The 18,889-nt window shown below is 44.2% G+C and overlaps 1 protein-coding gene across 5 annotated transcripts in view; it reads right to left on the bottom strand.

The window, feature by feature from the left end:
* The window catches only part of VPS8 (VPS8 subunit of CORVET complex), a 173,246-nt gene that overhangs the window by 146,913 nt on the left and 7,444 nt on the right, over window positions 1-18,889 (bottom strand). For 4 of the 5 annotated variants that reach the window (XM_069089353.1, XM_069089352.1, XM_069089355.1 and 1 more), the window contains exons 2-5: window positions 17,636-17,847; window positions 16,843-16,911; window positions 11,499-11,629; window positions 10,224-10,317 (exon numbers count right to left, since the gene is read on the bottom strand). In XM_069089353.1, coding sequence (XP_068945454.1) covers window positions 10,224-10,317; window positions 11,499-11,629; window positions 16,843-16,911; window positions 17,636-17,785 — 444 coding nt within the window. In that variant the 5' untranslated portion in view covers window positions 17,786-17,847. Of the gene's footprint in view, window positions 1-10,223; window positions 10,318-11,498; window positions 11,630-16,842; window positions 16,912-17,635; window positions 17,848-18,237; window positions 18,258-18,889 lie in introns of those variants that run through there. The other variant, XM_069089354.1, reaches the window with a different exon arrangement.

Here is an 18,889-nt window from a genome sequence, read left to right as displayed (position 1 = left end):
TTTTACAGTGGCAGGGGAAAAGGTGGGCTGGGGTGGTGGGAAATGCTTGAACCTCACTCTCATTGGAATTGGTACAAAGAGGAAATAACATACTCAGTTGGGTACAGAAATCTCTCTTATCCCACTGGGAAAATGACAGGGGAGGGGATAAAAATGTGGGTGAAAGGATACTGAGTTGATAGGACAGATAGATTAAGGAAAAGAGTGGTCAGAAGCAAAACAGACTTCTGAGGAAGGGACAGGAGAAAGAGGGAAGGAGAGAGATAAACAGGGGAAAAACAGGATGGAGGGAAAATTAGTAATCATAGTAGTCAGTTAGTAATCATAATTGAACGTAAATGGGATGAATTCACCCATAAAATGAAAGCAGATAGCAGAATGGATTAAAAACCAGAATCCAACAATATGTTATTTACAAGAAACACACTTGAAACAGAGAGACACAGAGAGTCAAAATAATAGGCTGAAGCAGAATCTATTATACTTCAGATGAGGTTTAAAAAATAACAACAACCCAGCAGTAGCAATCATAATCCTAGACAAAGTCAAAGTAAAAATAGATCTAATTAAAAGAGATAAGCAGAGAAAAACTATGTTTTGCTAAAAACAGACAAAGAAGCATTATCAATACTAAATGGTATAGCATCCAAATACCTTTTTTTTTTTCCAACTTGCAACATTTTCTTTATTGATGGTTTGTGGGTTGTTGTTTTTTTTTAAGCAATCGGGGTTAAGTAACTTGCTCAAGGTTACATGGCCAGTTATTTCTGGGTGTGGTGCTAAGTATCTGAGCCCGGATTTGATCCCCAGGTCATCCTGACACTGGGGCCAGTGCTCTTACTTGCTGCGCCACCTGGCCGCCCCAGTGGGTTGTTTTTTTTAAACCTCCCTTCTGCATAGGTATAGCTTGATGGGATGGTAGATGAAAGATGCCCAATGGAAATGTCAGCTCATTTTGGTGTCAGAGTATGGGTTCTTACTTCTTGCTACCTGTGTGGCCTTGGAAAATTTTTTTCTTTTTTTTTTAAATTTTTCAAATGCTTTATTAACTTCTGATTTACATCAGTCATTTCTGCAAGATTTTTGAGTTACAAATTTTCTCCGTTTTTCGCCTACCCACTGCCCCAAAACAGCAGTCCCACAGGATATCCCCTCCTCCAATATGCTCTCTCCCATACCCCTTTTGACTTTTCCAGTGGATCTCTATGCCCCAGTGCCTGTATATCTTATTTTCCAATTACATGTAAAATAGTATTAATAATAGTGTGTGTGTGTGTGTGTGTGTGTGTATATATATATGTATATATATATATATATATTTGATTTTAAAACTTTGAATTCCAGATTCATTCCCTTCCTCCCTTGTCACCCACCCTTACTGGGAGAGCAGTTCAGTACAGGTTGTACATATGTGGCTAATGCAAAACATTACCATAGTAGATATATTGTAAAATACTGACTATATTTCCCTCCCTCCTATCCCACTTCCCACTTGTTCTATTCTCTACTTTGATCCCATCCCTTTTCAAAAGTGGGTGCTCCCAACTTCCCTCCCCCCCAGCCTGCTCTCCCTTCCATCATCCCCCCTCTCATCCCCTTCACCCCTACTCTCCTGTAGCGTGAGATACACTATTTAGTGTGTATTTCATTCCCTCCCCAAGACAAATTCAATGAGAATAAGGTTGACCCATTCCCTTTTGCCTTCCTATTCTTCCCCTCCATTGTAACCATTTTCTCTTGCCTCTTCTTTATGAGATAGTTTACCCCATTCTGTCTCGCCCCATCTCCTCTAATTATGTTCTTCTCTCACCTCTTAATTTCACCTTTTAAGCATCATCCCTTCCTGTTAAATTGGTCCTGTGCCCTCTATGTATACCTGTAAACATATATACACGCATTCACATATGTATTCATATGCCCATATACCCTCATATATACACACACACATTTTATATATATATATATGTTTTTTTTTTCTATTCCCTTCAACTATTTTCAAACTGAGAAAAGTTTCATCAGTTACAATTATCATTTTTCCATGTAGGAATGTTAATAGTTCAACTTTGATAAGTTCCTTATGATTTCTTTTCCCTGTTTACCTTCTCATGCTTCTCTTGCTTCTTGTATCTGAATGTCAAATTTTCTATTCAACTCTGGTTTTTTCATCAAGAATACTTGAAAGTCCTCTATTCCATTGAATGACCATATTTTCCCCTGAAACATGATACTCAGTTTTGATGGGTAGTTGATTCTTGGTTTTAATCCCAGCTCCTTTGACCTCCGGAATATCATATTCCAAGCCCTTTGATCCCTCAGTGTAGAAGCTGCCAGATTCTGGGTCATCCTGATTGTGTTTCCACAATATTCAAATTGTTTCTTCCTAGCTGCTTGTAATAGTCTTTCCATAATCTGGAAATTCCGGAATCTGGCTATAATATTCGTAGGAGTTTTCTTTTTGGGATCTTTTTCAGGAGGTGATCGGTAGATTCTTTCAACCTCTATTTTGCCCTCTGGTTCTAAAACATCAGGGCAGTTTTCTTTGAGAACTTCCTGGAGGATGATTTCTAGGTTCTTACTTTGACCATGGCTTTCAGGTAGTCCAATAATCTTTAACTTATCTCTGCTGGATCTATTTTCCAGGTTGGTTTTTTCCATGAGATATTTCACATTGCCTTCTATTCTTTCATTTTTTTGGATCTGTTTAACAGCATCTTGATTTCTCATAAAGTCATTAGCTTCCATTTGCTCCAATCTAATTCTGAAGCAATGATTCTCATCAGTGAGCTTTTGAGATTCTTTTTCCATCTGGCAAATTCGTTTTTGTTAAGGCATTCTTCTCCTCATTGCCTTTTTGAGCCTCTTTTGCCATTTGAGTTAGTCTATTTTTTAAGGTGTTATTTTCCTCAGTCAGGCTGTTGACTTTCTTTTTATAATTTTCTTGCATTGTTCTCATTTCTCTTCCCAATTTTTCCTCCACTTCTCTTATCTGCTTCTTAAGGTCCTCTATGGCCTGTAACCAGCTCATATTTTCCACTGAAGCTTTTGGTGCAGGAGTTCTGACTTCACTGTCTTCCTCCTGTTCCATGCTTTGCTCCTTTTTGTCCCCAAAATAGGAGTCTAATGTTGGAATCTTCTGTCTGCTTTGTTTCCTTTGCCCGGTCATGTCGCTCCTCAGTCACTTGATGAGTCACTTGTGGCTTTTTGCCACAGTAGGACTCTGCCACCAGACAGGAGAGCTTTCATCCCAAATGCTGGGGTTTTCTCAGCTGCCAAAGGTATTAGATGGGTGCCTTCTCTGAGGCTTCCACACGCTCTGGCAAGCTGGACACACACCCCAGGACTTCCACCCTAGACTGCAATCCAGATCCAAGGAGGTTAAAGCAAAAGCGATTACCCCGATTGGTCGCTTGGTCCCCCTACACTCTGAACGCCAGGAGCTGATGTTGCCATGTGGCGGCTGGCTGACTGTACTGGAGTCTCAGAGGCTTCTTGTCCTGGGGGCAAAAGCTAACTGGGTCCCAAAGTCCAGACTGCACTGACCTCTCACTTTGTCCTTCGCATCTATATGTTGATAATTCTGGAAACAGCCACAGCTGCTGCTGATCTGGCGTCCCTCCAGCCGGTGTTTGGTCAGGCTCGCCGTGGGGTAAAACCTCTGGCTCACATGGGCCTGGGCTCGGCTCCCAGAGCACTACGCTGGCCGATTCCTGCCGGTCTGCCAGGCTGTCCTCAGTGGGAGGTTAGCTTCTCTGTGTCATTTTGTGGGTTCTGCAGCTCCAAAGTTTGTTGAGAGTCCTCTTTTTACGTTGATTGGGGAAGGTGGAAGCCAGAGCCATGGGGAGGTCCTGCTTCCACTCCACCATCTGGACTCTGCCCCTAGCATCCAAATTCTTAAAGAAAAAGTTAAATGAATAACAGAATGAAATAGACAATAAAACTATACTAGTGGGAGACCTCAACTTTCCCGTCTCAGAACTAGATAAATCTAAATATAAAATAAACAAGAAAGCAATTATGGAGATGAACAGACTTTTGGAAAATTTAAATATGATAGATGTCTAGAGAAAACCAAGTAAGAGCAGAAAGAAGCATACCTTTTTTTCAACTGCACATGGCACCTTCATAAAAATTTAACATGTATTGAAGCATAATAACCTCACAACCAAACGCAAAAAAGCAGAAATATTAAATGCACCCTTTTCAGAGCATAATGCAATAAAAATTATATTCAATAAAGGGCTGTGGAAATATGGATTAAAATTAATTGGAAACTAAATAATTTAATCCTAAAAAAAGAGTGGATCAAAGAACAAATCATAAAAACAATAATTTCATTAAAGAGAATGATGACAATAAGATAACATACCAAAATTTATGGGATGCAACCAAAGCATTACTTAGGGGAAAATTTATATCTCTAAATGCTTATATCAATAAAAGAGACAAAGAGCAGATCGATGAGAAAAAAAACCTAGAAGAACAAATTTAAAATCCCCAATTAAATACCAAATTGGAACTCCTGAAAATAAAAGGAGAGCCTAATAAAATTCAAAATTTTATGAACAAATTTACTGAACAATATGAAAATTCCTGAACAAAAAATAAATCTAGAAGCTGGTGTTATGGGGAAAAAAACAATAAAATAGATAAACCATTGGTTAATTTAATATATAAAAAAAGAAAGACCAAATCACCAGTATAAAAAATGAAGAGGGGTGAGTTTGCCACCAATGAAGATGAATTGAAAGCAATTATTAGGAGCTATTTTGCCCAATTATATGCCAACAAATGACAATTTGACAATAAGAATGACAACAAAATGACAATAAGAAAAATGGATGAATACTTAAAAAATATATAAATTGCCCAGATTAACAGAAAAGGAATAGAATACCTAAATAACTCTATCTTAGACACAGAAATAAAAAAGTCATCAATGAGTTCCCCCCCCCAAAAAAAAAAATCACCAGGACCAGATGGATTCACAAGTGAATTCTACTAAACATTTAGAGAATCATGAATCCCAATAATATATAAACTATTTGGAAAAATAGGAGAAGAAGGAATCTTACCAAAACCCTCTGACAACACAAGATATGGTACTAATACCTAAGCCAGGAAGAGCATAACAGAGAAAGAAAACTATAGATCAATTTCCCTAATGAATACTGAAGAAAAAAATTAAAATAAAATATTAACAGGGAGATTACAGCACTATATCACAAAGACCATACACTATGACCATGTGGGATTTGTACCAGCAATGCAGAGCTGGCCCAATATTGGGAAAACTATAAGCATAACTGACCAGATCAGTAACAAAAACAAGAAAAATCATATAACTACATCAACAGATGCAGAAAAACCTTCTGACAAAAAAATACAACACTCATTCTCCATTAAAGACACTAGAAAGCAGCAAAGGAATAAATAAGAGTTTTCCTTAAAATAAGTAGTATCTTTCTAAAACTATCCACAAACATTATCTGTAATAGGAATAAGCTAAAAGCCTTCCCACTAAGATCTGGAGTGAAGCAAGGATACCCATTATGACCACCATTATTCAATATTGCATTAAAAATGCTAGCTATAGCTATAAGAGAAGAAAAAGAAATCAAAGGAATTAGAACATGCGATGAGGAAATAAAACTAACACTCTTTGAAGACGATATGATGGTATACTTAGAGCATCCTAGAGGATCAACTGAAACTAACTGAAATGACTAACAACTGCAGCAAAGTTGAAGGATATAAAATAATCAGTTACCTGGTCACAAGGTTGCTGTTTGCTGAGCAAACTCTCAACTCAAACCTTCGACTCCCAGTCAGCCCTGCACTCTCTTCACTAGTTGCTGAAGCAGAGATACCCAGTCTGCTAGGCTAAGATGAGTCCCTCTTGCATGTTACAATCCCATAAACGTCTCTGGCTGACACTGGAAGAATAAGGCCCAAGATGAAGGAGGGGTGGGGAGGGGGTTGGTTCTGCATTTTAGGAGGTTCTAATAGTGAAATCAGAAGGCAGCTTGGCTCAAGAGCTATGGGGGCCCAGAGGGAGATGCTCCAGGCTCTCCAGAAGCTGTAGCCCTCGTTTTTGGACACCACACTGCATCTTTTAGTATCTCCAAAGACCCTGCAAAATGAAAGCGTTATCTAAACCAGGGCTTCTTAAACTTTTTCTGCTCATAACCCTTCAGCAAACATAATATGAATTCACTTCAACATATCCACATGCTCCATAGATCAAACAAAAGCAGCATTCACAAACCCTCAAAGAGTGAGACTCACTAGAACAAGACAAGAATGCTGCCACATCCACGTCTTCCATTGCTGCTCACCCAGGGTAGAAGCCTCGTGAAGCCCTAATGGGTAATTTCATGACCATAAGCGTGGTTGAAACCACTACCCCATACCATGGTCCACCAAAGGGAGAGGAATGCAATGTCCCCTACATGTTATGCAGCTATCCTGGGGAAAGAAGAGGATCAAGTAAGGCACAGGAATGAAAGAAGACAAGTGTTGAAGGGAAGACTGAGCTGTTCAACAGTAGACCAGACTTACTACTAGAACAAAAATGGCAGAGAAGTGATGGCTGAGGCCAGAATGAGAAGAGTTAACACCTGGCAGCCCTAGCTAAGCTGAAGCCTCCCAGGTCACGTGAGCCTCCTCCCGAGGTCCTAAATGGACTGGCAGACATAAATGCTCAGCCGCCATCAGTGATGATGAAAGATCACGCCAAGCAGGAGCCACTCAGCAGAACTGCAGAAGGGAAAAGGGGATTCTGATTTTCCTTTTTATTACAAAATTCTTATTGACATATATTTAAAAGATCACCTTCATTTCTGAATGTATCCCTTCTCCCTCCCCTGTCTGGGAAGCCATCTTTGTAACAAAGAATAAAAAACAAAGAGGGAAAAAGCAGTTCAGCCATACTCCAAACTAAGCAGGCCTCTCCACCAAGACTGGAAGGTAACACTGCTCCTGTAGCCCTGATTGTCAAAAATGGAAAGAAAATAGTCCACAAACAATAGACCAATGAGCTTGAGTCCAATAATTCCTGGTAAATTTCTAGAATGTATTTTTAGAATGTCTTATTGAGGAGATGAGAAAGGAGGCAGTGATCCTAGAGCCAGCATGGGCTCTATAAAGTCAGGTCACATTAGACTAACCTCATGAACTTTTGTGACAAGGGGGCTAACCCCCCAGGTCAGGAGAATGAGCTAGATGCAGTCTGCCTAGATTTTAGCAGCCAGGCAAGCACCTTCAGGCTGTTCTCATGGGAAAGATGGAGAAATGTGGGAGAACAAGGGCACAGTTTGGGGGATGCAGACTTGGTTGAGTGGCTGGACCTAAAGAGTTACTGTTATTGTTTGATGGCACTTTGGGCAAAGATCTCTGGTGAAGGGCCCCAGAGATCTGTGCTTAAAATGCTATTAAGCAATTTTATCAGAGTTGGATAAATGCATAGATAGTATCTTTATCAAACACAGAAGACATAAAACTGGGAGGAAGAACTCATGCACTGTATAAGAGAGTCAAAATCCAAGAAAGATTTTGACAAGCTCGAACACTGGGACAAAAAGATAAAACTGAATATAGACCAATGTAAGTCTTATGCTTGGATTCAAAAAATCAACTTCAGAAATACTAGATGGAAGAGTCATAGCTAAACAGCTGCTCACCTGAAAACAATCTGAAGGTTTTAATGCACCCCAAGCTTATATAATTGCAGCCTAAAAAGCCAGTGTAAGCTTGGACTGCATGAAGAAAGGCGTCACTTTCTTAAATAAGGAGGTAACAGCCCCTCTGTCTTCAGCCCTAGTCATATCATATCTGAAGTTCTGGGTTCAGTTTGGGGAAGCACTAACGGGGTCATGAGTGGACAAAGTTCAAGAGAAGTGCTGGTTTAGAAAATCCATCGAGAAAGCAAAGCGAGTCCAGAAGAGGCAAAGGATCTCAAGGTCATGGCATGTGGAGACGCCTAGAAGAAAAGGCTCGGGGGAACATGGCAGCTCTCTCTAAATATCTGAACAGTCACCATTTGAAGAACGGTTGAATGTTTTTTGTTCGGCCCCAAACTGCAGGAACAATGGGTGGAAGATTCAAGACTGAGGAAAAATGAAAGCCGGTCTGAAGGAAAATGGGCCAGCCAGTGAAACAGCAAGGGGGTCCTTTCTTCCTTCAAAGGAAGCTGGCCACTCGTAGAGTGTGCTGTCCTGGGGATGCCCTCATGAGTGTGGATACAACTAAATGCCCGGTACACCTCTGGAGCTCAGCAGTTATGTAATGGTCTCAGTAAATCAGTCATTACAAAGGACAACAGACCAGCTGGTAACTGGAGATTAGGAGGACCAGAATGACCCCCTAGCCCACCAGCAGCAGCATCCACACAAGTGGACCAGAGGAACCCTGTCATTGTTCTGGAAGAACAAGGTGAAACAAACCTGCTGGGACCTATTAAGACTCCAGCCTGAGAAAAAGAAGCTTCATTAAAGCAACAGATTTATCTCATCATTATTCAAGGCCTGGATTTTCAGCCCATCTCAATTATTCAAAATATTTTTAAACTGAACAGGTGGGTCAAATGATTGCTCTGGTTTGTCTTAATTTAGGGGAGAATGGGTTTCATCACCTACATGAGGATTAGATTCAGAAAGCGTCATGGAAACGTGATCTTCCAACAGGTGGTTCCCATTCAAACAAAGAGGACTAAGTCCTATCTAGAGGCAGAGAGTGGCAACTGCCCAAGTTCCCTCCATCATCAGTCCGTCTCTCTCTAAACTGGCTCCATTTGTCCACAAAACGGCTCAGCAGCAGCACAGTGACTGTAATCTGGACCTAGGCTGGAGGGACACGCCACACGTTGGCCATCTGGTACAAGATGCTTTTTGGGGAAAACTCTGACATGGAGTGCTTTTAAGGTCTCCCAAGATCATTCCAATGCCCTATCAATCTTGCACCATCTCCAAAAGGCAAAGCATCTCTTTCTAGTTCAAATATTAAGTGCAAAATAGCCACTGAACTCTGGAAAAAGGGCACCCGAATCTGAGAGAGCATCTCAAAAGTGTGCCATGATTTAAAAAAAGAAAGATAATGACTAAAAAGCTGGGGACGCCAAGGCACTTGGACCACAGAACCCTAAAGAACCTCAGAGGACAGACGCTCCAAGACCTTCACTTTTCCAGACAAGAAAACTGAGTCTAAGAGAAGAAGGGCCTTGCCTGGGGTCAGAAAGACAGCAAGTGGCAAAGCTGAGACTGGAACTCTTATCCTGCAGCTCTGTCTCTATGTGGCATGATGCCAGGTCTTAGGCATGGCAGCTCAGGGCTCGGAAGTCAGATGTGTTCTTATGAAATGGGCAAAAAAAGGTTTAGATAAAATACTGATTTCAGCTGTTTCAGACTCACTGTGACTCCATTTGGGGTTTTCTTGGCAGAAATACTGGAGGGGTTTGTCATCTCCTTCTCCAGTTTATCTGACAGATGAGGAAATTGAGGCAAACAGAGTGAAGTGACTTATTCAGGGTCACACAGCTAGTAAGTGTCTTAAGGTCAGATTTGAAATCAGGAAGACTCATCTTCCTGACTCCAGGCACAGCACTCTAACCACTGCTCCACCTGGCTTCCCTTGGGTAAAATATGTCAAGTCTCTATTTTCTTTTGCAAGAGACAGTTTCTATTTGACCTCAGCCTTCCAGATCCTGTATTTACATGCCACTCCAATTCTCTCCAGTCCCTAAAGCTGAAATGGCTTTCATTTCCCTACATGAACAAACCAAGCAAATGCCTGTCTCTTGGTAGGAAGTGGCCTCCCTCACTTGGACACTCCTGGAGCAGCTGAGCTAATAAATGAGAAATGAAGCAAGAGGCCAGGGTCAGAGCTGTGGCCTCCTAAGTGTGAAGGGGCTCCCTCTGACAAGGCAAGTGGAGAACCTTGGGAAGTGAACAGTCCAAAAGCCAGGATATGTCAAGGGCAGGATCAGAGGCTGGTTTTCTTCTGGCTTACCTACATCAGCCTGCCTTCCCTTCACTGGGCACTGACCTGACACTGCCCCCACGACCACACTAACGCCCTCTGCACTTCAAATCCAGGCACACAAAATCACTCAAGACAGGCCTTTCCCATAAGCCTGCGGCCAAAGATGGCACTGTGGCCAGGATCCTGCCCTTCTCGGTCCCCAGGGTGGCTTCGGCCCCAGAGCCCGGGGAAGAAGACCTCACACTTACAGCTGCTGAGACAATCTGGGCTGAGATCCCCTTCAGCAATGAATGCCGCATGACTGAGCCATGGAGTGAAAAAGAATCAAGAAGTTTCTTCTTCCTAAAAAAGAAGAAAAAATTAGGAGACTAAAACCTGAAAGGCCAAGCCTGGCAGCTTTGAAAGGAGCAAATTAAGACATTTAAGACCAAAATAAAGCAGACATTTTGACTGACTGCAGCATGTCATTTACTAGTTTAATCCCAGAATTCCTCAGCCCATTAGGATGCTTCCCAGCCCACCTTGTCCCAAGGGGAGACCAAGCAGCAAAATAAATGGTTCGAATTCTTTGATGGTGCCTCCCCATGACACCATTGCCCACTGGAATGCTGACTGTGAAACATCCCCTTTCCTCCAGCCCCGCTGCCCCACCTCCTTCTGACTCTCCTAGTTCTTCACACCATTTTGGGGAAGGTACTCAGCTGGGGTGCAGCCCCTGTGATCAGCTTCTGGAAGGATGGGTGGACCGGCTTTAACCAAGCCTAGGAAGCTGCTCCTCCATTTAAGTATCAGAGAATCACCTTTCCAGACTCATTCTTATTTCCTCTTCTGCTCTGCTCAACTGCCCCCTCCCTCCCTCTCTTGTAAAAAGGGCTTATTAAGCATTGAGGGGCATATAGGGCAGAGAGGCCCAAGACAGTCAGTCCTGGTCCCTGTCCTACAGGAGCAGCACCTAAGAGCTACAGAACCATCGTGGCCAAGACATCTAAAAAGTTACAGACGCACAGACATCTGCACTGACCTGGGGATGCACATGCATTCAATAAATTAAGTGCATCAGGCTTTCTCCACTTCCCTACTCTTTTCATGTCCTTCCCAGGAATTTTAGAAGAAAAAAAACAGTCAAAATGAAGTTATTTAGGGTCAAAGGTCCCCTTTCCATCCCTTTAATCATCTTGGGGCTTCTCCTCTGAACCCTCTCTGAGGGAATACAGGAATGCTGGCTGGGGCTGGGGCTGGCTTTAAGGCAGGAAGGAAGGCATGGGGCAAACAAGGTCCAACTTCTCCCCATAACAGGGTACTAGGCTGGCCTCGCTTTCTCCGGCTGCCGGAGCAGCTTCTGCTGGGGGAGGGAGGGGGCTCCATGGTTACTGCACTCATGTGTGCCCTCCTTAAAGCCCCAATGGTCTATTCCTTCTACCTCCTCTGCAAACACAAGCACGGGATTGTTAATGACACTACATATAACTTTAAAATAAGCAAACATCGCAGCGTCTGCTGGGCGGGCCCAGACACCTCCTTGCCTTTTCAGATTGGTTCGATCGCCGCTGTCTGAGCTCGCCACTGATGATGTGTCATAGGAGTGGGTGTCAAAAGTGTCGATATTCAACAGAGTGGGATCCTCAAAAACAAAGGACTCATCTTCATCATCGGTCTGAAAGATGGGAAAGAAGACGGTTCCACATATTCAGTGCTTGGGCCAAGTATAAGGAAAGTCAAGTTCAGATGATTAGGTAGAAACCCACCCACACGAACATGCCAAATAAAGCCCAATCTGTGTTTTTCGTCTCTCCCACATTCACCCTTCTGCCATTATGAGGGAGGTACAGGATCATCAGAGTGAAATGGCAAGAGGCCATATAGGGTGGACCCGCATAAGGCCTGCCTCTGACACACGCACCGACTTGGCAATCCCAGACGATCCCCTTAACCCTTTCAGCGTGCCAGGAAGCTCCCCCGGGCTCTTCCAGAGAAGCTGCTAATCTACACTGGGCAGGGGAGGCTCTGCACTGAGTGGCCCCTGGATCAGTGAAAGCCCCCATCTGGACCCCAAAGCGCCTCCCTCGGCCAGAAGCTCTAACACTGTTTGTGTGGAGTCATCTGCTCACTGTCTCCCCTTCAGCCGGAGCCGCTCGTGGGCAGGACTGACCACTGCCTTTCTTTGTATCCCAAGCGCCTGGCACAGGGGCTGGCACGGAGCACGAACCGTCCAGCAAGCAGAGCTAGTTGTTACTTTATGATTAGCTCTGATTTCAAAACAAAGATTCTCCATCAGTTAGTTCCTCACAGTTTTAACACCTGAAGGAACCACATCAACGTATCCTTCATTTGTGTCTTCTATCAGGAGAGGAAGGCAAGGACAGCAACTGCTGCTATTCAGAGTGGGTGGCACATAGTGGGTGCTTTAAAAGTTTGTTGACCTGACACTGTATATCAAGATACGGTCAAAATGAGAACATGATTTAAACATAAAGGGTGACACCATAAGCAAATGAGAGGAGTGTGTGAGAAGTTACCTGTTAGATTAATGGATAAGGGAAGAATTTATGACCAAATGAGGTAGAGAGAATCACAGGAAGTAAAATAGGTAATTCTGATTACATTAAATTAAAAAGGTTTTGCACAAACAAAAGCAAAGCAGTCAAAATTAGAAGGAACAGTGGGAACCTGGGGAAAAATTTTTTTACTCCAAGTTTCTCTGGTAAAGGTCTCATCTCTAAAATATTTAGGAAACAGAGACAAATTTACAAAAACAAGAGCCATTTCCCAGTAGACAAATGGTGAAAGGATATAAAGAGGCAAGTTTGCAGACGAAGAAATCAAAGCTATCTATAGTCATATGAAAAAATGCTCTAAGTCATTATTGATCAGAAAAATGCAAATTAAAAGAGCTGGGAGGTCCCATCTCACACCTATCAGATTGGCTACTATGACAGAAAAGGAAAATGACAACTGTGGGAGGGGATGTGGGAAAATTGGTACACTAATGCATTGTTGGTGGAGCTGTGAACTGATCCAACCATTCTGGAGAGCAATTTGGAACTATGTCCAAAGGGCTATAAAACTCTGCATACCCTTTGATCCAGCAATACCACTCCAAGGGCTGTATCCCAAGGAGATCAAAGAAGTGAAAAAAGGACCTACAGGTACAAAAATATTCATAGCAATGCTTTTTGTGGTGGTAAAAGAGTGGAAAGTGAGGGGATGCCCATATGTTGGGGAATGGCTGAACAAGCTGTGCTATACAATTGAGACAGAATACTGTTTTGCTATCATAAATGATGAGGGGGTGGTTTCAGAAAAACCTGGGAAGACTTACATGACCTGATACAAAGTGAAGCGAACAGAACCAGGAGAACATCATACACAATAACAGTAATATTGTACAATGATCAGTTGTGAATGACTTAACTGTTCTCAGCAACACAATGATCCTAGACAATCCAAAGGACTTATGAATGAAAAATGCTATCCATCTCCAGAGAGAACTTCTGGACTCTGAGTGTAGATTGAAGAATATTTTTTTTTTTCACAGCATAGCTAATGTAGAAATATATTTTGCATGACTTCACATGTATAATGAGTATCATATTTCTTGCCTTCTCAATGGGTGAGGGAGGGATCAAGAAGGGAGGGAATTTAAAACTCAAAATGAAAATTAAAAAAATATATATTTGAGGGGCAGCCAGGTAGCGCAGTAAGAGCGCCGGCCCCAGAGTCGGGAGACCTGGGATCAGTTCTGGGCTCAGATACTTAACACCCACACAAAATAACTGGCTGTGTAACCTTGAGCAAGTTACTTAAGCCCAATTGCTTTAAAATATATATATATATATATTTGTTGACTTGACTATCCCCACTATTCACCCAGATGTCTACAAATCACTGTGTTTTTTTAACAAATTTTTTATTATGTGTGGAAATACATTTAATATGATCGTACATGTACAACCTATATCAGATTGCTTGCTGTCTTGGGAAAGGGGAAGGGGAGGGAAGAAAAGAGAAAAATCTGGAACTCAAAAATCTTATAAAAAATTAATGTTGAAAACTATCTTTATGTATAATTGGAAAAAATAAAATACCATTAAAGGAAAAAAGTGTTTATTATGAAGTAGAAAATTATCAACAAATACAAACATTTTGATATAAAACAACCAGAAAATACTATATACTGCTTGTTCCTTTTAATACACATTAAATTGAATTTGGTAGTACCAACATTGCCTTCCTTGTCCCCTCTCATCCCTCGTTTCTTACCAATATTTTAACAAATATTTCGCTGACACCTTTCTTTCTCATTACTCCTCTATTCTGTATCCCTGTCTCTATGGCTACCTGCCCCTACTCTTGCCTTGCCCTATGAAGACAGACTCTGGTCATCCTCCTCCATCCCGCCATCTTGCCACGTGGCCAGACCATCTTCTCTCTGTCACACAGTCCTCCAGTGGCCTCTCTCCCACTCCTCATCAATGTTCCTCACTGACCACAGGTTGTAGCCTGTTGACACCCACCACACACTTTTCCATCCCCCTCTATGTGATTCGTATCTTGGGTCCTTCAGAGGCCATGGCATATCTGCCCCAGGATTGAGACACATATCCTGCCACACATAAAAACCAGCAAAATGCTTCTAGTGAGAAAATGGGCCTTTGCAGTGGGGTCAGTTAAGGAGCCGTGCAGTTTCTCAAACGTGATATAGGCCACTCTCCTCCTCTTTTTCTACTCCAGGCCCAGTTCACTGACCTGCCCCAGATGTATGCACATTCGGACAAGGTCCACAGGGCATCCATTTAACTGCATGCTGAAATCCTGTCAACAGATGTCCTTCATCCAACTGATCTTTCCTGTGTGAATGATCTGGGCATCTCCATGGAGGAATAACAGATCTCTTTCAGGAGGCTTTGCAGTGTCTTCGGGATTGACACAAACAGGACAATGTCACCCACAAATCCAGAGCAGTGGACTCACCAAACACAGAGAATTTGAGGGGTCAGAGCCAGTGTCTACACTGGGTCTCCTCCATCCAGAGGCTAATGTTATTGGCAAGCATGCACTTCCCTGCTCTGTGCCTTGTCGGAGGGTCACTGAACTGGACCCTTTCTGTTGTTCTATCTTCCAAGGGATACTTAATGATCGTGATAATTGAGTCCATAAGACAACTTTTGGTTCTATTAATGTAAGGTAAATCAAAGCAACAGAAGGAACCATGGCTTCTAGATCAGAGAACCTGGGTCCAGATCCTTTCCCCTCTCCTCTTACGGCACAGTCTCCGGGTCCCTCTCCATGCTGGGGGCTCTCCTCTGGACACCCTTTGTTGGCAAACATCCCTCTCAGGACGCAGGGCCCAAAGCTAGTATTAACACACTGCTGACCGGAGCAGAGCACAGAGAAGCCTTCACCTGTGCTGTCATGGACCCTACCCTGCCTCTACAGGGAAGGTGAAGGTTGGGCTGGATCTTCCTACTCATCATACCAAGCCATCAACTGGAATGTCCTCATACTTCCCACAGACGCTGCCAGGCAGCTTCGTCCTGGGTGCAACTGCTTGGACAGGAAATAGAGGCCTTGTGATCTGCACTGACTTCTCCATTTTGGCCCATCCATCCCTCAGTCTGTGTAACCTCTTCTGAATCCCATCATCCTGGGCATTAGCATCGCTCCTGGCAGCTCTGGGATTTCAGATTTACAAACCCCAGAACAGGACAACTCAGACTCCATCAGAATCACTCATCAGAAACTCTGAAAGAGACAGTCAACGTCCCAGGCCTGCAGCACTCGATTAAAGAACCCTCCTCCTCCAGGTAGCACAGAAGTCCCAGTGCGGGAGTCCTTCAACCTGAAGACGTCCTAGGCCCCTTGGCAGTCTCATGGACAAGCCAATGGACTCCTCAAAATCATGTTCTAAGTGCATAAAGCAAATTACACACAAAGGAAGCCAATTACCCTGAAATGGACTTATCCAAATATTTCTTAAAAATGAGTTTGTGGACAAGTTTCCAGATCCCTGGTTTCCATTCTTCAGATGAATCTGTATCAATGGAGGAAAGTGGCCTCCACCCCCTGAGCCCACGCACTTGCTGATCCAGATAGGGAGAGACCCATGGCACCTCAGAAGCTTTTTAGTAGTGGTCCTCACTAAGACAAGTCGTGGGAGTCTCTGACATTTCTCCTTGGGAGGGGGTGGAAGCGCTCAGAGGATCGTCTCATGAGACATTCAAGTGAAGTCACACTAAAGGTCTAACCAAGTGTAAGGGTTATGGGATTTAAAGATCTCCCATGCCCCATGGACGTGCTGACATAGCAGAGCAAGAGAAAGTGAAAAGCTGAGCTAACGGTCCTGCGGTTGGCAGTTGGCGGCAGTTGCCTTTTTTTTTTTTTTTGAGTTAGGACCCCTGCTGAGCACTGCCAGTGGCCGGAGCTGCTGGAAGCAGTACTTTCTGCTAAGGACTCCTGCTGAGGACTGCCAGGGGCCGGAGCTGCTGGGAGCGCTCTTCCAGGACGCTGGGTGGTTGCTGTGAGTGGGGAGAGGAGGACCTTTGCCTGAGGTAGCCTGTTCTGTTTTGAGGGCTTGAAAATGTGGGTGCTTTCTACTTTATCTACCTGTGCCAATATCATAACTACTCTGATGGCTTTCACTTTCTGGTTTTGGGACTCAGTCTTTTGGTATCTTAATAAATTTTCTAGTTTATTTCCCCAAATGGCAAACCTGACGTGTTTTGTGATGGATAATTATATCAGCATATTTGTAATCTCTATAGGCATTGTGAATATGGCATTGCTGATACACCAAGTGACCTGTGCCCACCATGGCCCAAAGGTGAAATCAATGCCACACCACAGGAATAAAGAACCGCCATCACCCACCTCATTGAGAATGCTTTCTAGGGTAGGAGGGGTGTCCACCTGAGGAATATCAAACTCCTTGTCATCAATCTGAAAAACAAAAACACATGGATGGTCAAGTCGTGATCTGGGCTAGGGCTGGTGGCAGGCCAAAGCATGTGACCTGATTAAGCCTGGATGGAGACTGAGCTGCCTCATCTCCTTTCTCCAGGCTAAACCAATGTCAGTAACCCCTGGGCACTGGGTCAAGAGCAAGGCAGACAAGCGCCCTCTGCCATTCTGACACTTGCCTAGTAATACGCTGGCAGATGAGCAGCCTGTCCACTCTCCTCCCCACCTCCCAATGCCCCACAGCAGGAAATCTCTGCTCAGGGTTGTCACAAGCCCAGAAGAGCCAATCTGAGTCCTGGGATGGCCCAGTGACCTCATCAGTACAGGGAAGTCCCAGAATGGGACTTTCCCTGGATGCAGACTGGCCACTGGCCTGTAACTCAGTCAGCTTCTCGGGGCATGGAGGGGCCAGGGCTTTGCCCAGTGTCCCACAGCCAGGATGGGTCAGAGGCTCTGAGGAGCCCCCCAATCACTACACTACGCTGCCTCTCACATATGGGGGAGTAGCGGGCAAGTGCTCCAGGCTGCCTTTGTGGTCCCCTAGCTGCCAGAGTGCCCAGGTCAGCCTTTTTGCCAGAATGTATCCTCTGGTCATTGAAATGTAACCACCTGCTATCAGCAGAAGAGATCCAAGAGTGAGGCATTCCATAATGGGACACCCCCGTGCCAAAGATCACCACTTGACCACAGCCTGAGCTCTTACCAGCTCATTTCTGAACTCCAGGTCCTTGTCCAGGTCTATGCAGGAGAGTCTGGGGAGAGAAGCCTCCAGGGCCTGGGCCAGGCCTTCCCCAGGCCCTCCTCGGAGCGAGGGGGCCGCCTCTTCGCTCTCAGGACCGACTTCACTTGACATCTCAGCTTCTGATCACCACATCCAGACAGCGCCAGACGAAGAGCCGCCTTCTCTCTTTGGACCTTTTTCAAAGAAAGGAAAGAAACCACTCAAATCATATTCACTGCAGTTTTGAGATTCCTCATGAGTTGGATAAGTAAAACCTCTGTGAGAACTGTGTGGAGTCAGGAAAGCTTGGGCCCAAATCCCATGCAGACTCTCATTCTCTGGCAAACCCAACAAAGCATTTACCGGCTCTGAGCTCACGTCTGTTAATGTCAGAGCTCAACAGTTTCCTCATCTGGAAAATGAAAAAATCAGTGACCTCCCCTGCATGGTGTGCCCCCCCTCTAGGCCTTCACAGGAGAGGGTCAAGTCAGCCAGCCTTGAAGGCCTCTTCCAGACCTAAAACTGGGGTCCTGGGATCCTATCAATTTTCATCTGTTTAAAACTAGGCAAACTGTTATCAATACCTTTCCCAGTCACAAGCAAGACATCTCTGAGCAGCCCCCTTTGTTCCTCCTCGGCTGCCACTCTGCTCTCTTAGCCCCACCCTCCTCCAGGGGCCACATGGCCTCACAAATCCCACGCCCAACAGAGATGCGGCACTTCCCATCTGCCTGCCTCAGAACCACTCTCCTCTCGCCATCACACAGGGTTTAAGTCCTAACCGGGCACCAAACGGCTAGTGTTTGTGAACTGGTGAATATGAGATCCTGGAGGGGAAGGACGGACAGGCCAGGAGAAGCCACCAGCACCATACTGGAGGCAGCAACGAAGGCCCTACGGAAGCTGCCATCTTGCCCGATCCCACCTTCGACTTCCAGACAGACCTTCACCTGATTAATCTAGACTGGTCAGCACTATGTGTGCGTGTGCACGTGCATGGGGTGGACAAGTAAGTTTCCAGAATTAAAAGATTTATGCCCTGGTCCTAAGGTGGTGGTGACTGGGACCACAGGACTACAGATTTGGAGAGAAGGGCCTTGGGGGAAGGGGGAACAGCCAGTCCTTCCACAAATGAGGTGAGAGTAATTAGGAATCTGGGACCCAGGTTTTCCATCTCTACTGCAGACATCGAGAGAGAGAGAGAGAGAGAGAGAGAGAGAGAGAGAGAGAGAGAGA

Source organism: Petaurus breviceps, unplaced genomic scaffold (assembly GCF_028583685.1).
Source record: "Petaurus breviceps papuanus isolate PSGF00001 unplaced genomic scaffold, PetGlider_PUasm1.0 186, whole genome shotgun sequence".
NCBI classification, from domain to species: domain Eukaryota; kingdom Metazoa; phylum Chordata; class Mammalia; order Diprotodontia; family Petauridae; genus Petaurus; species Petaurus breviceps.
This window is presented reverse-complemented; position numbering and strand designations above follow the sequence as displayed.